Source organism: Lolium rigidum, chromosome 3 (assembly GCF_022539505.1).
Source record: "Lolium rigidum isolate FL_2022 chromosome 3, APGP_CSIRO_Lrig_0.1, whole genome shotgun sequence".
Taxonomy (NCBI): domain Eukaryota; kingdom Viridiplantae; phylum Streptophyta; class Magnoliopsida; order Poales; family Poaceae; genus Lolium; species Lolium rigidum.
The window spans coordinates 284,237,953-284,254,258 of NC_061510.1; the positions used below are offsets into that span (position 1 = coordinate 284,237,953).

Sequence of the window (16,306 nt, forward strand, 5' to 3'; positions counted from 1 at the left end):
TGGGAGAGAGACACGCTCCGCTGGTTCGTATGAACACATGTGTTCTTAGCTCATAATATTCATGGCGAAGTTTCTTCTTCGTTAAGTTGTTATATGGTTGGAATTGGAAAATGCTACATGTAGTAATTCTAAAATGTCTTGGATAATGTGATACTTGGCAATTGTTGTGCTCATGTTTAAGCTCTTGCATCATATACTTTGCACCTATTAGTGAAGAAATACATAGAGCATGCTAAAATTTGGTTTGCATAATTGGTCTCTCTGAAGTCTAGATAATTTCTAGTATTGAGTTTTGAACAACAAGGAAGGCGGTGTAGAGTCTTATAATGTTTACAATATGTATTTTATGTGAGTTTTGCTGCACCGGTTCATCCTTGTGTTTGTTTCAAATAACCTTGCTAGCCTAGCCTTGTATCGAGAGGGAATACTTCTCATGCATCCAAAATCCTTGAGCCAACCACTATGCCATTTGTGTCCACCATATCTACCTACTACATGGTATTTCTCCGCCATTCCAAAGTAAATTGCTTGAGTGCTACCTTTAAACAATTCAAAATTTATCACCTCTTATTTGTGTCAATGTTTTATAGCTCATGAGGAAGTATGTGGTATTTTATCTTTCGATCTTGTCATTTACTTTTGACAGACTTTCACAATGGACTAGTGGCACATCCGCTTATCCAATAATTTTGCAAAAAGAGCTGGCAATGGGGTTCCTAGCCCCAATTAATTAACTTTCATTAATAATTCTCTTCACATGTTTTGCTCTGATTCATCAGTAAGCAACTTAATTTTGCAAATAGACACTCCTCCATGGTATGTGAATGTTGGAAGGCACCCGAGGATTCGGTTAGCCATGGCTTGTGTAAGCAAAAGGTTGGGAGGAGTGTCATCCATAAATAAAGAAAAACTAAACTAAAGTACATGTGTAAACAAAAGAGAAGAGGGATGATCTACCTTGCTGGTAGAGATAACGTCCTTCATGGGAGCCGCTCTTGAAAGTCTGGTTGATGAGGTAGTTAGAGTGCCCACTACCATTCATTGACAACAACAAACACCTCTCAAAACTTTACTTTTATGCTCTCTATATGTTTTCAAAATCAAAGCTCTAGCACAAATATAGCAATCGATGCTTTCCTCTTTGAAGGGCCATTCTTTTACTTTATTGTTGAGTCAGTTTACCTATTCTTTCTATCTAAGAAGCAAACACTTGTGTGAACTTTGCATTGATTCTTACATATTTGCATATTGCACTTGTTATATTACTCTATGTTGACAATTATCCATGAGATATACATGTTACAAGTTGAAAGCAACCGCTGAAACTTAATCTTCCATTGTGTTGCTTCAATGGCTATACTTTAAATTATTGCTTTATGAGCTAACTCTTATGCAAGACTTATTGATGCCTGTCTTGAAAGTGCTATTCATGAAAAGTCATTGCTTTATGATTCACTTGTTTACTCATGTCACTACTTTTGTTTTGATCGCTGCATTCATTACATATGTTTACAAATAATATGATCAAGTTTATGATGGCATGTCACTTCAGAAATTATCTTTGTTATCGTTTTACCTGCTCGGGACGAGCAGAACTAAGCTTGGGGATGCTGATACGTCTCCAACGTATCGATAATTTCTTATGTTCCATGCTACTTTATTGATGATATCTACATGTTTTATGCACATTATATGTCATTATTATGCATTTTCCGGAACTAACCTATTAACAAGATGCCGAAGTGCCGGTTCCTGTTTCTGCCGTTTTTGGTTTCAGAAATCCTAGTAACGAAATATTCTCGGAATTGGACGAAATCAACGCCCGGGTTCCTATTTTGCCGGAAGCATCCGGAATACCCGAGAGCCGCCAGAGGAGGGCCCTGTGGGCCCCAGATGATAGGGTGGCGCGGCCTGGGCCCTGGCCGCGCCAGCCTATGGTGTGGTGGCCCCAGGCCCCCTCCGAGGCCCCCCTTTCGCCTATTTAAAGGTCCTGACCTAAAAACCCCGACGGAATAAGCCACGGTACGCGAAACCTTCCAGAGCCGCCGCCATCGCGAAGCCAAGATCTGGGGGACAGGAGTCTCTGTTCCGGCACCTCGCCGGACGGGGAAGTGCCCCGGAAGGCTTCTCCATCGACACCGCTGCCATCTCCACCGCCATCTTCATCACCGCTGCTGCTCCCATGAGGAGGAGTAGTTCTCCATCGAGGCTCGGGGCTGTACCGGTAGCTATGTGGTTCATCTCTCTCCTATGTACTTCAATACAATAATCTCATGAGCTGCCTTACATGATTGAGATTCATATGATGATGCTTGTAATCTAGATGTCGTTATGCTAGTCAAGTGAATTTTACTTATGTGATCTCCGGAGACTCCTTGTCCCACGTGTGTAAAGGTGAGAGTGTGTGCACCGTGTGGGTCTCTTAGGCTATATTTCACAGAATACTTATTCACTGTTATGAATGGCATAGTGAAGTGCTTATTTATATCTCTTTATGATTGCAATGTGTTTTGTATCACAATTTATCTATGTGCTACTCTAGCAATGTTATTAAAGTAGTTTTATTCCTCCTGCACGATGTAATGGTGACAGTGTGTGCATCCGTGTTAGTACTTGGTTTATGCTATGATCATGATCTCTTGTAGATTGCGAAGTTAACTATTGCTATGATAGTATTGATGTGTATTATTCCTTCTACATAAGCATGAAGGTGACAGTGTGCATGCTATGTTAGTACTTGGTTTAGTCGTGTCGATCTTTCATGCACTCTAAGGTTATTTAAATATGAACATTGAATTGTGGAGCTTGTTAACTCCGGCATTGAGGGTTCGTGTAATCCTACGCAATGTGTTCATCATCCAACAAGAGAGTGTAGAGTATGCATTTATCTATTCTGTTATGTGATCAATGTTGAGAGTGTCCACTAGTGAAAGTCTAATCCCTAGGCCTTGTTCCTAAATATCGCTATCGCTGCTTGTTCTTGTTTCTATTGCGTTACTACTGCTGAGTTACTACTGCTTGTTTACTTCCTGCAATATTACTACCATCAACTGTATGCCAGTAAGCTATTTTCTGGCGCCGTACTATTGCTCATATTCATTCATACCACTTGTATTTCACTATCTCTTCGCCGAACTAGTACACCTATTAGGTGTGTTGGGGACACAAGAGACTTCTTGCTTTGTGGTTGCAGGGTTGCATGAGAGGGATATCTTTGACCTCTTCCTCCCTGAGTTCGATAAACCTTGGGTAATCCACTTAAGGGAAACTTGCTGCTGTTCTACAAACCTCTGCTCTTGGAGGCCCAACACTGTCTACAAGAATAGAAGCACCCGTAGACATCATGCAGCGTGGTATCGCACATGAATGCGCTCTCTCACTTTATCCACATCAACAGATGTGAAGAAAAACCCCTACGGACGCGTTGGGTACTCGATAAAGCAAGCTGGAATTTGATTCACGGTAAGTCCTGAAGCGGCACGTATCGAATTACACTAGTATTCCAGGTTCGAGTCCAGGGACTTGACCTTGAAGTAGGTTTATGCGGGTTTGCCACAAGCGCAATTAACTGGTACCTGATCCGTCAGATGAACTAACCTCATTTACCATTATCCCTATGCAAAATAGACATTGAATAAAATTTGAAGGTAACTCGAAAGTTTTATAAACAGATGCACGACGGAGATTTCACTCGGCTCTACGATTTAAGCAAAATCTCGAGGGCTACCGACGTAGGTATGCCTATCGGGCATGTCGAATAAGTACCCTAGGTCCACAGGAAAACATGAAGCCCATGGACTCGAAACTTTGGAGGCCCAGAAGGTTGGAAGCTTTCGGATTAGGAAAGTAGAGTTATAATAGGAAACTTGTATCAATATAGGAAAAGCCCAATGCAGCTCGACAGTTTGTAACTTGTACGACACGGAAAAGCCTCGGCTTCTTATATAAAGGGGAAGTCGAAGGAGAAAGAAAGGACCGAAATAATATTGAGTTGATCTCCTTTGTTTGGCTGAACCTTCGAGATCTACTTGCCCTCTACTTCTTACGAAACCCTAAGTCTACAATACGTAGACATTGACGAGTTAACTCCTCGTCACCAGGCTCACCACAGTTATAGCAAATGACATCCTAGAACTTAGGATCCAGGACAGGGCCAGGACCACTAGCAGAAACCACCTGAGTATTGTTCCCCCCTTTTTTAGCATTGGGCATGGTTCCCTCGGAGCTCTGAGTTTTTTTGATTCTTCTTCTTGCTACCACCAGAGACTTGCTGCTGTTGAGAGGAACTGTTTGGGCCCACACTACTGCCTTGACTATTAGATGTCTGCGACACCATAGGATTGAAAGAACCTTGAGGCATCATCATCATAGGGTTGAAAGCAGCATGTGGTAGTTGTTGATTTCCATAAAACTGAGACCATTGATTCATTGTCACATACCACAATCCAGGCTGCATCACAGGGAACATAACTAGATAACCCGCTCCCATCTGCTGCATCATAGCCTGAGGAAAATTGGCGGAGGTAGCACTCTGATCAGTGGGGGTACCTTGTGGTTGAATCTGCGGCGCCCCCCCCCCCCCCCCGCAGTGGTACTTCCACCACTCTTAGCAGCAAGCAAACCACGTCCACTGATACGTCTCCGACGTATCGATAAATTCTTATGTTCCATGCCACATTATTGATGATATCTACATGTTTTATGCACACTTTATGTCATATTCGTGCATTTTCCGGAACCGACCTATTAACAAGATGCCGAAGAGCCGGCTCTCGTTTTCTCGCTGTTTTTGGTTTCGAAATCCTAGTAATGAAATATTCTCGGAATTGGACGAAATCAACGCCTAGGTTCCTATTTTGCCCGGAAGCATCCAGAACACCCGAGAACCGTCAGAGAGGGGCCACAGGGGGCCCACACAAGGTGGTGGCGCGGCCAGGACCTGGGCCGCGACCCCCTGTTGTTTGGTCGCCTCGTCAGCCCTCCGACGCCGCCTCTTCGCCTATTTAAAGGTCCCTGACCTAAAACACGATACGGAATAAGCCACGGTACGAGAAACCTTCCAGAGCCGCCGCCATCGCGAAGCCAAGATCTGGGGGACAGGAGTCTCTGTTCCGGCATGTCGCCGGGACGGGGAAGTGCCCCCGGAAGGCTTCTCCATCGACACCGCTGCCATCTCCACTGCCATCTTCATCACCGCTGCTGCTCCCATGAGGAGGGAGTAGTTCTCCATCGAGGCTCGGGGCTGTACCGATAGCTATGTGGTTCATCTCTCTCTATGTACTTCAATACAATAATCTCATGAGCTGCCTTACATGATTGAGATTCATATGATGATGCTTGTAATCTAGATGTCATTATGCTAGTCAAGTGGGTTTTACTTATGTGATCTCCGGAGACTCCTTGTCCCACGTGTGTAAAGGTGACGAGTGTGTGCACCGTGTGGGTCTCTTAGGCTATATTTCACAGAATACTTATTCACTGTTATGAATGGCGTAGTGAAGTGCTTATTCATATCTCTTTATGATTGCAATGTGTTTTGTATCACAATTTATCTATGTGCTACTCTAGTGATGTTATTAAAGTAGTTTTATTCCTCCTGCATGGTGTAATGGTGACAGTGTGTGCATCCGTGTTAGTACTTGGCGTAGGCTATGATTATGATCTCTTGTAGATTATGAAGTTAACTATTGCTATGATGGTATTGATGTGATCTATTCCTCCTACATGGTGTGAAGGTGACAGTGTGCATGATATGTTAGTACTTGGTTTAGTCGTGTCGATCCTTCATGCACTCTAAGGTTATTTAAATATGAACATTGAATTGTGGAGCTTGTTAACTCCGGCATTGAGGGTTCGTGTAATCCTACGCAATGTGTTCATCATCCAACAAGAGAGTGTAGAGTATGCATTTATCTATTCTGTTATGTGATCAAAGTTGAGAGTGTCCACTAGTGAAAGTCTAATCCCTAGGCCTTATTCCTAAATACTGCTATCGCTGCTTGTTTCTTGTTTCTTGCGTTACTACTGCTGCGTTACTACTGCTTGTTTACTTCCTACAATATTACTACCATCAATCGCACGCCGAGAAGCTATTTTCACGCGCCGTACTACTGCTCATATTCATTCATACCACTTGTATTTCACTATCTCTTCGCCGAACTAGTGCACCTATTAGGTGTGTTGGGGACACAAGAGACTTCTTGCTTTGTGGTTGCAGGGTTGCATGAGAGGGATATCTTTGACCTCTTCCTCCCAGAGTTCGATAAACCTTGGGTGATCCACTTAAGGGAAAACTTGCTGCTGTTCTACAAACCTCTGCTCTTGGAGGCCCAACACTGTCTACAGGAAAAGAAGCGTGAGTAGACATCAAGCTATTTTCTGGCGCCGTTGCCGGGGAGGAAAGGTAAAAGGTACTCACACTCCGGATCTCGGCTACCAAGCTATTTTCCAACGCCGTTGTAAGTACTCGAAGCTATTTCCTTTAGACTCTGCAATTGCGACATTTGGTTTCTTGTTTACACTAGTTAGGCATAATGGAAAACAACAAAAATATGAGAGATCTTTATGAACTTTATCTTGAATTAGGACATGATGTGTTTGAAGAAAGAATTAAGAAACCCATGGAACTTTATATGCATGCTAATGGGAATGTTATTACTATGAATGCTTTGAACACCATTTTTGCTAATGCTATGGAAAATTCTAAGGTTGGGGAGGTCGGTTTTGATGAAAATGATCTCTTTAGCCCTCCGGGTATTGAGGAGAAAGTTTATGTTGATTATGATATGCCTCCCATTTATGATGATTATAATGATAGTAGTCTTTTAGTACCGCCTGTTATGGAGGATAAATTTGATTATGATTACAATATGCCTCCTATATTTGATGATGAGAATAATAATGATAGCTACTTTGTTGAATTTGCTCCCACTACAACTAATAAAATTGATTATGCCTATGTGGAGAGTAATAATTTTATGCATGAGACTCATGATAAGAATGCTTTATGTGATAGTTATATTGTTGAGTTTGCTCATGTTGCTACTGAAAGTTATTATGAGAGAGGAAAATATGGTTGTAAAAATTTTCATGTTACTAAAGCACCTCTCTATGTGCTGAAATTTTTGAAGCTACACTTGTTTTATCTTCCTATGCTTGTTACTTTCCTCTTCATGAACTTGTTTATTTATAAGATTCTTATGCATAGGAAGCATGTTAGATTTAAATGTGTTTTGAATTTGCCTCTTGCTGCTCTCTTTTGCTTCAAATACTATTTCTTGCGAGTGCATCATTAAAACTGCTGAGCCCATCTTAATGGCTATAAAGAAAGAACTTCTTGGGAGATAACCCATGTGTTTATTTTACTACAGCACTTTTTTTTTGTTGAGTCTTCGAAGTTGCTTACTACTGTATCAGCCTCTCCTTATCATGTTTTTGTGCCAAGTAAAGTTTCTATGCTAAAGTTGATGTTATATTTGGGATCGCTGCGCAGAAACAGCATTGCTGTCTGTCACGAATTCTGGCATAAGTCTCTGTAAAAAAATCGAAAAAATCTGCAAAATTACGAGCGTGATCCTCAGATATGTACGCAACTTTCATTACTTTTGAGTTTTTCCATTTGAGCAAGTTAAGTGCCCCTTTCAGATTCGTCTTTACGGACTGTTCTATTTTTGACAGATTCTGCCTTTTATTTCGCATTGCCGCTTTTGCTTTGTTGAATGGGTTTCTTTGTTCCATTAACTTTCAGAAGTTTTGTGCAATGTCCAGAAGTGTTAAGAATGATTGTGTCACCTCTGAACATGTGAATTTTGATTATGCACTAACCCTCTAATGAGTTTGCTTGAAGTTTGGTGTGGCGAAGTTTTCAAGGGTCAATAGAAGAGGGTGATATAATGTGATCGAGAAGAGTGAAAGGTCTAAGCTTGGGGATGCCCCGGTGGTTCATCCTTGCATATTTTAAGAAGACTCAAGCATCTAAGCTTGGGGATGCCCAAGGCATCCCCTTCTTCATCGACAACTTATCAGGTTTCTTCTAGTGAAACTATATTTTTATTCGGTCACATCTTATGTACTTTACTTGGAGCGTCTGTTTGTTTTTGTTTCTGTTTTTGTTTGAATAAATGCTTGTGTGGGAGAGAGACACGCTCCGCTGGTTCATATGAACACATGTGTTCTTAGCTTTTAATGTTCATGGCGAAGGTTGAAACTGCTTCGTTAATTGTTATATGGTTGGAAACGAGAAAATGCTACATGTAGTAATTGGTAAAATGTCTTGGATAATGTGATACTTGGCAATTGTTGTGCTCATGTTTAAGCTCTTGCATCATATACTTTGCACCTATTAATGAAGAAATACATAGAGCTTGCTAAAATTTGGTTTGCATAATTGGTCTCTCTAAAGTCTAGATAATTTCTAGTAAAGAGTTTGAACAACAAGGAAGACGGTGTAGAGTCTTATAATGTTTACAATATGTCTTTTATGTGAGTTTTGCTGCACCGGTTCATCCTTGAGTTTGCTTCAAATAACCTTGCTAGCCTAAACCTTGTATCGAGAGGGAATACTTCTCATGCATCCAAATCCTTGAGCCAACCACTATGCCATTTGTGTCCACCATACCTACCTACTACATGGTATTTCTCCGCCATTCCAAAATAAATTGCTTGAGTGCTACCTTTAAATAATTCAAAATTTATCACCTCTTATTTGTGTCAATGTTTTATAGCTCATGAGGAAGTATGTGGTGTTTATCTTTCAATCTTGTTGGGCAACTTTCACCAATGGACTAGTGGCTTCATCCGCTTATCCAATAACTTTACAAAAAGAGCTGGCAATGGGATTCCCGATGTCCCAAATTAATTAACAACAAATAGACACTCCTCCATGGTATGTGATTGTTGGACGGCACCCGAAGGATTCGGTTAGCCATGGCTTGAGAAAGCAAAGGTGGGGAGGAGTGTCATCATAATAAAACTAAAATAAAAAGGCACTCCTTCATGGTATGAGATTGTTGGCAGACACCAGAGGGATTCGGTCTAGCCATGGTTTGTGAAAGAAAGGTTGGAAGGAGTGCCACCCAAAAATAAAATAAAATGGGAGCCGCTCTTTGAAGGTTTGTGCGGCATGAGGGGTTAGAGTGCCCACTACCATTCGTTGACAACAACAAACACCTCTCAAAATTTTACTTTTATGCTCTCTTTATGTTTTCAAAACCAAAGCTCTAGCACAAATATAGCAATCGATGCTTTCCTCTTTGAAGGATCATTCTTTTACCTTTATGTTGAGTCAGTTCACCTATTTCTCTCGATCCCAAGAAGCAAACACTTGTGTGAACTGCGCATTGATTCTTACATACTTGCTTATTGCATTTGTTATATTACTCTATGTTGACAATTATCCATGAGATATACATGTTACAAGTTGAAACCAACCGCTGAAACTTAATCTTCCATTGTGTTGCTTCAATGTCTATACTTTGAATTATTGCTTTATGAGTTAACTCTTATGCAAGACTTATTGATGCTTGTCTTGAAAGTACTATTCATGAAAAGTCTTTGCTTTATGATTCATTTGTTTACTCATGTCATTACCATTGTTTTGATCGCTGCATTCATTACATATGTTTACAATAGTATGATCAAGTTTATGATGGCATGTCACTTAAGAAATTATCTTTGTTATCGTTTTACCTCGCTCGGGACGAGCGAGAACTAAGCTTGGGGATGCTGATACGTCTCCGACGTATCGATAATTTCTTATGTTCCATGCCACGTTATTGATGATATCTACATGTTTTATGCACACTTTATGTCATATTCGTGCATTTTCTGGAACTAACCTATTAACAAGATGCCGAAGTGCCGGTTCCTGTTTTCTGCTGTTTTTGGTTTCAGAAATCCTAGTAATGAAATATTCTCGGAATTGGACGAAATCAACGCCCAGGTTCCTATTTTGCCCGGAAGCATCCAGAACACCCGAGAACCGTCAGAGAGGGGCCACAGGGGGCCCACACAAGGTGGTGGCGCGGCCAGGACCTGGGCCACGCCCCCCTGTTGTTTGGTCGCCTCGTCAGCCCTCCGACGCCGCCTCTTCGCCTATTTAAAGGTCCCTGACCTAAAACACGATACGGAATAAGCCACGGTACGAGAAACCTTCCAGAGCCGCCGCCATCGCGAAGCCAAGATCTGGGGGACAGGAGTCTCTGTTCCGGCACGCCGCCGGGACGGGGAAGTGCCCCGGAAGGCTTCTCCATCGACACCGCTGCCATCTCCACCGCCATCTTCATCACCGCTGCTGCTCCCATGAGGAGGGAGTAGTTCTCCATCGAGGCTCGGGGCTGTACCGGTAGCTATGTGGTTCATCTCTCTCTATGTACTTCAATACAATAATCTCATGAGCTGCCTTACATGATTGAGATTCATATGATGATGCTTGTAATCTAGATGTCATTATGCTAGTCAAGTGGGTTTTACTTATGTGATCTCCGGAGACTCCTTGTCCCACGTGTGTAAAGGTGACGAGTGTGTGCACCGTGTGGGTCTCTTAGGCTATATTTCACAGAATACTTATTCACCGTTATGAATGGCGTAGTGAAGTGCTTATTCATATCTCTTTATGATTGCAATGTGTTTTGTATCACAATTTATCTATGTGCTACTCTAGTGATGTTATTAAAGTAGTTTTATTCCTCCTGCACGGTGTAATGGTGACGAGTGTGTGCATCCGTGTTAGTACTTGGCGTAGGCTATGATTATGATCTCTTGTAGATTATGAAGTTAACTATTGCTATGATGGTATTGATGTGATCTATTCCTCCTACATGGTGTGAAGGTGACGAGTGTGCATGCTATGTTAGTACTTGGTTTAGTCGTGTCGATCCTTCATGCACTCTAAGGTTATTTAAATATGAACATTGAATTGTGGAGCTTGTTAACTCCGGCATTGAGGGTTCGTGTAATCCTACGCAATGTGTTCATCATCCAACAAGAGAGTGTAGAGTATGCATTTATCTATTCTGTTATGTGATCAAAGTTGAGAGTGTCCACTAGTGAAAGTCTAATCCCTAGGCCTTATTCCTAAATACTGCTATCGCTGCTTGTTTACTGTTTTACTGCGTTACTACTGCTGCGTTACTACTGCTTGTTTACTTCCTACAATATTACTACCATCAACCGCACGCCGATAAGCTATTTTCCGGCGCCGTACTACTGCTCATATTCATTCATACCACTTGTATTTCACTATCTCTTCGCCGAACTAGTGCACCTATTAGGTGTGTTGGGGACACAAGAGACTTCTTGCTTTGTGGTTGCAGGGTTGCATGAGAGGGATATCTTTGACCTCTTCCTCCGTGAGTTCGATAAACCTTGGGTGATCCACTTAAGGGAAAACTTGCTGCTGTTCTACAAACCTCGGCTCTTGGAGGCCCAACACTGTCTACAGGAAAAGAAGCGTGAGTAGACATCATCCACCACCACCACGACCTCCACCACCACCATATCTTCCAGCACCACGCCCTCCCCCAGCCGTCTTGACCACCTCCACAAAGGATTTCTTCCCCTTTTCTGCTCCCCCACAGCAAGGTAGCAATCTTCGGGGATGTTCTGAACAAGATCTCTCCTGACCTAGACTAGAATCCGGGCGGATGTCGGAACCCTAGGCTGCCTTTGATCCCAATATGACGATCTGCGCGGAGCTAGTACTCCCTTACTAGACATCGGTCACGGATTCTCAAAAACCCGTCTTCCCTGGAATCCCAAGAACGGCTTCGATCAGCCCCAGATGCTCACATCCACGGCTATCCAGAGAGGATGGATTCGAGCGACTGACCAGCGGGGCCCTCCATGGGGATAGGCATCCCTGGCCAACCTCTTTTCTCACCGACGAGCAACATCTTGTCGGCGATGGATCTCCCTTCCGAATTCTCGCCGCCCTTAGACGCCCGCTTGGAGACGGAACACGGACGCCAGCCGAGCAACCAAAAGTAGGCGGCCGAGCACCGCATCCCACCTGCATCGGGGAGGGTCTCGCCGGTGAGAGCAGGCTTCCCACCAGCACCATAGCCCTCACGGCATCATCTCCTCCAGATCTGCAATTCCTTGCGCCGCCATCTCCCGCACGTGGTCCTCCTCGTCCTTGAGGTCCATCATCGCTTGAGCCGCCGCAACTTTTTCCTCAAGACCTTGACCTGACAGCTGCGGCCTCCAACCCACCGGCTCCACCATCTGCTTGATCGCCCACGGCGAGGCCAAGCAGATCTGCAGGAGCATTAATTTCCGCCGCAACTTTGCCTGCTTCCGCTCCTCCGCCACCCTCTCCTCTTCTCACCGCCTCGCGTGCTCCTCTGCGATCCTTCTCAGCTCCTCGAATGAAAGGAGACCGAGCGACCACTTCTGAATTGTCATTTGCACGATCCGAAGGTCTCGCCGGCGAGTACCCCGGTCGGCGGGAGGTGGTGAGGGATCGCCTGAGGGCTAGGTCGTGGGCGGGCATGAGCTAGGTCGTCACGAAAGTCTCCCTCCCTTGATATTTTTACTCTCCGAAATGTTTTTTTTATCCTAAGCTACACAAAAATAAAAAAGTCTTTTTTTTATAGATTTGAAATCACTATACTTAGATCCACATCTTTTGACATTTTTTGTGTCGCTCAAAATACAAAACACTTTGAATTGAGATTTTGCATCGTTTGTGAGATACATCATTATCTACTTTTTGGATTTTATTTCACGATTTTTTAAAACTTGTAAATGTTATTTTCGAATCTTTATTATGCAGGGAGAACCCGAGCTTGGGAGCCAGAAATCTCCACTACGACGCACATGGTCAAGAGAAAGTGAGGAGGAGAGCAGCGAACCGGCGAGAGAGAGAGGGAGAAAGGGAGCATGAGAGGGCTCATCGGGCTCGGCCGGCAGCCGCCGCCGCTCCCCCTTTTCCCCGCCGCCAAGAGGGCCTCGCCGTATGCCACCCTCCCCCGCAGCCTCCGCCGCTGCCTACCGGCCAGCCGCCTCCTCCGCCTGCTCTTCCTCCTCGCCGCCCTCTCGCTCGTCGCCCCGGTCTTCTTCCACCTCCGCCTCCGCTGCTTCCACCGCGTGCGTCCCCGCACCAGTCCACCCTTCGAGATCCTTTTCCCTTCCGGATGTGTTTATCTGTCACGCGTCGGTTCTAACTTTCTGCCGCGCCTTGCGTCTCACAGATGCGCGAGAGGACTTGCGGGTGGATCGCGAGCCCGCCGATGGTGTGCGCGCACGGCGGCGACTCGGCAAACGCATTCCCCAACTCGGTGGGTGGTAGATCACCGCGATCCCGGATTCTCGGCGAACCTGTTACTGGATGATTTTTATTTTGCTCGAGAAATGTGCTGACGAGTTCTTGATTTCAGATGGACGCCTTCAGGATGGCTTTGGACGCCCGCGTAGACTGCGTGGAGGTGGATGTGTCGAGGTCCTCGGATGGCACCCTCTTCGCCCTCCATGACAGGTAATTTGAATTGCTGCCTGGCTGTAGCGGCAGAATCTACCTGAAACATTGCAGTTTATGTGGAACCTGAACTGCAAACAGGGCCGTTGATTGGTTTCAGTAGCTGAACTCAGTAAGAACTGTTGCATTTGTTGTATGTATCCATGAACGTAGATAACGTAATGGAACTGACGAAAGTGGTTATAAATTCTAATACTAATAGATGCGCTAGATAGATGTTTTTATACCATTTGATATGGCATAGTTTGCTTGATTTGTTATTCACAGACTGTACTTGAGGTTGGATCCATTATAGTTTACCATTTTTTCATTCACTGTACTATTGCTTGGTTGATGATTGGCAGCTAACTGGAAAATGGACCACTACTTTAGTGGTTTATACCTCTAGTGTGTACTGGATGGAAAACTAGGCACCTTATCTCTGCACTTGGATGTTTGGTCACACTCTCACATTATTGATCTGTTGACACTTCGGTGATCATCTAGTCCAACTATTATCTTCAGTTGCTGTTCTAAGAAAACTCTACTTCGAAATACTTGTATATTTTTCCTACTATCTTCCATAACCATCAAAGGGTTTCACCTTCTGTTAATGGGCCTGTTAACAGTCATTTACAGAAGACATGGGAACCCAAAATATACTCTTGTTGTAAGGTTTGTTATTATTGATGCTTGCATCCACCAACACTAGTCACTAGTTGTTAATGTAACACAAATAAATGATAACTTATAAATAAAAGCAAAAATTTCAAACAGAAGTACAGTAGCTTGCATGGTACTAATTCTTTTTTGTTGTAATAATATATCATGGACTTGATTCAAAATTGACACAGTCAGGGATCTGCAAAGAATGTCTGGTAATTCTACAGCAAAAGTTGGCCACTGGAGCGCTCACGAGGTGAGTTTATTTATTTGTTTAGTCTATCTGCCAACTACAAAATTTGTTTGTCTCGGTTCATAAATTGCAAGTGGTGTTTCATTATTGTAGCTGAGCTAAACGAAGCCAGTCAAATGATAGTTTCAACTTGAAGTGTGTGTTGTGAAGTAGCTGCATTTATTATATTCAGTCCTAGTTTCCTGAAGCACATCATGATCATCGGCTGACTTTGGTGATGGAACACACTAACAAAGTGACCTTTTAGTCTTCGTAGATAAAAGCATTGTCCACAAAGTTTCAGCTATCAAGAACAGTTCAAAACCAGGAAGTTCCCAAAGTAGAAGATGCTCTCGCGGTAAGCATCTGTCTAATGAGTTTGTGTTGTTGGAATTATTTATTAGTAATCCTTGTAATCCGTTTAACCTTCAAATGGCTCATGTAAATGTTGCTATTGGTGGATTATGTTTGAAACACACGAGTATGAATTAATTGATATGTGTGGTACTGAGTGTTTCACCTCTTGTAGTTGATAGCGCAATCTGCAAGACAAGTGATTCTGGATATCAAAGTTGGGCCTCCTTCATTTGACAAAGGTTTGCTGAAGATGTACTGTCCATTGTAAGTGCTATGTAGATCATTTATCACTTGTCCTTAAATAGGTGGTTCAAATAGCATAAGCTATTCCCTTTATCTGCAAGTCTTGGTTCATCACATGTTCGTATCATATCTGTATCATCGGTTTCTACAGGTTAAATGGAAAGGAACCTGTTAATTTAGTATGTCATTTGTGTAATGGTGGAAGTGCTTAGAGTAGTTCGATATTTTCTACCTGGTCACATTTTTTTTCTCAAAATTAGCATTTTCATCCATGGCAAAATTGTCTCTTGTTCTATCCATCGTACTAAAGTTGTGCACTTCTTTATTTGCTTATTAGTTTCATTTATTTATCATTTGACCATAGTTGCCCAAAATATCGCAGTTTTTCAGTATGTTTGCTAAATGATGTTTTCATCAACATCATTTACATGATAAATAAATGCAAGTCTTGGTTCATCACATGTTCGTATCATATCTGTATCATCGGTTTCTACAGGTTAAATGGAAAGGAGCCTGTTAATTTTAGTATGTGATTTGTGCAATGGTGGAAGTGCTTACAGTAGTTTGATATTTTCTACCTGGTCACATTTGCTTCTCAAAATTAGCATTTTCATCCATGGCAAAATTGTCTATTGTTCTATTCATCTAACTAAAATTGTGCACTTCTTTATTTGCTTATTAGTTTCATTTATTTATCATTTCACCATAGTTGCCCAAAATATCGCAGTTTTTCAGCATGTTTGCTAAATCATGTTTCATCAATATCATTTACATTCTTTGCAGATCAAGAGAACAAACTGCACAAATTGTGTAATCTGGTCAAAAAGTGACAACATAGGAAGAGATGTAATCAACCTGTCAAAAGATGTTGTGGTAAGTTTTTCTGTATTTTCCATAGAAAATACAATAAACCGCATCCTAGTCTTTTATCCATGCCTACATGGCTGCAACTAGGGGTGTGCAAAATTGAAACCGGTGGAAACCGTTTCAAACTGGTTAGTGGGAGTAGTTCATTTCCTTTCACAAATTAAATCTCCACTTCCACTTTAGAGCGGAAAAATGAAAGCTAAAACCGGTCAAACCGTGAAACCTTGTTTGCCCACCCCTAGCTGCAACCAGCGCTGTTATGTAAGGGCATCTCCAATGCGGCGACCCATCCCGCGCCTGTGCGTCCAGATGGGTCAAAACGGACAAAAACGCGGCCCAACGCGGCCACGCATCGCAAATACAGATGGCCGCTGCATCCGGGACGACCCAAACCCGGCCCAAATCTGGGCCAGGTTTGCGTGGCCGCGGATGGCACGCGGTGTCCTCGCGCGTCTGCTCGCCTCCTTGGGCCCAGCTGTCGGTGGGGGGCG

At 43.1% G+C, this 16,306-nt stretch overlaps 1 protein-coding gene across 2 annotated transcripts; it reads left to right on the forward strand.

Annotated features, from left to right (window-relative positions):
* The first annotated feature begins 12,879 nt into the window (after window positions 1-12,879).
* Window positions 12,880-16,087, forward strand: LOC124699602 (glycerophosphodiester phosphodiesterase GDPD4-like). Of its 2 annotated transcripts, none has more exons than XM_047231883.1 (7): window positions 12,880-13,086; window positions 13,191-13,277; window positions 13,377-13,474; window positions 14,312-14,372; window positions 14,626-14,706; window positions 14,878-14,944; window positions 15,732-16,087. In XM_047231883.1, the coding sequence occupies exons 1-7, from the start codon at window positions 12,880-12,882 to the stop codon at window positions 15,776-15,778; spliced, it is 648 nt and encodes a 215-aa protein (XP_047087839.1). In that variant the 3' UTR covers window positions 15,779-16,087. The 2 variants fall into 2 exon arrangements, with proteins under 2 accessions (XP_047087839.1, XP_047087838.1); XM_047231882.1 differs by having other exon boundaries at window positions 14,878-14,969; window positions 15,732-15,792.
* The last annotated feature ends 219 nt before the right edge of the window (window positions 16,088-16,306 follow it).

Coding starts and splice junctions, on each gene's coding strand:
- LOC124699602 (XM_047231882.1), top strand. CDS start 12,880: ATGAGAGGGCTCATCGGGCTCGGCCGGCAGCCGCCGCCGCTCCCCCTT. Junction 14,707..14,877: donor AAGTAGAAGATGCTCTCGCG/GTAAGCATCTGT, acceptor CACCTCTTGTAG/TTGATAGCGCAATCTGCAAG. Junction 14,970..15,731: donor CTGAAGATGTACTGTCCATT/GTAAGTGCTATG, acceptor CATTCTTTGCAG/ATCAAGAGAACAAACTGCAC.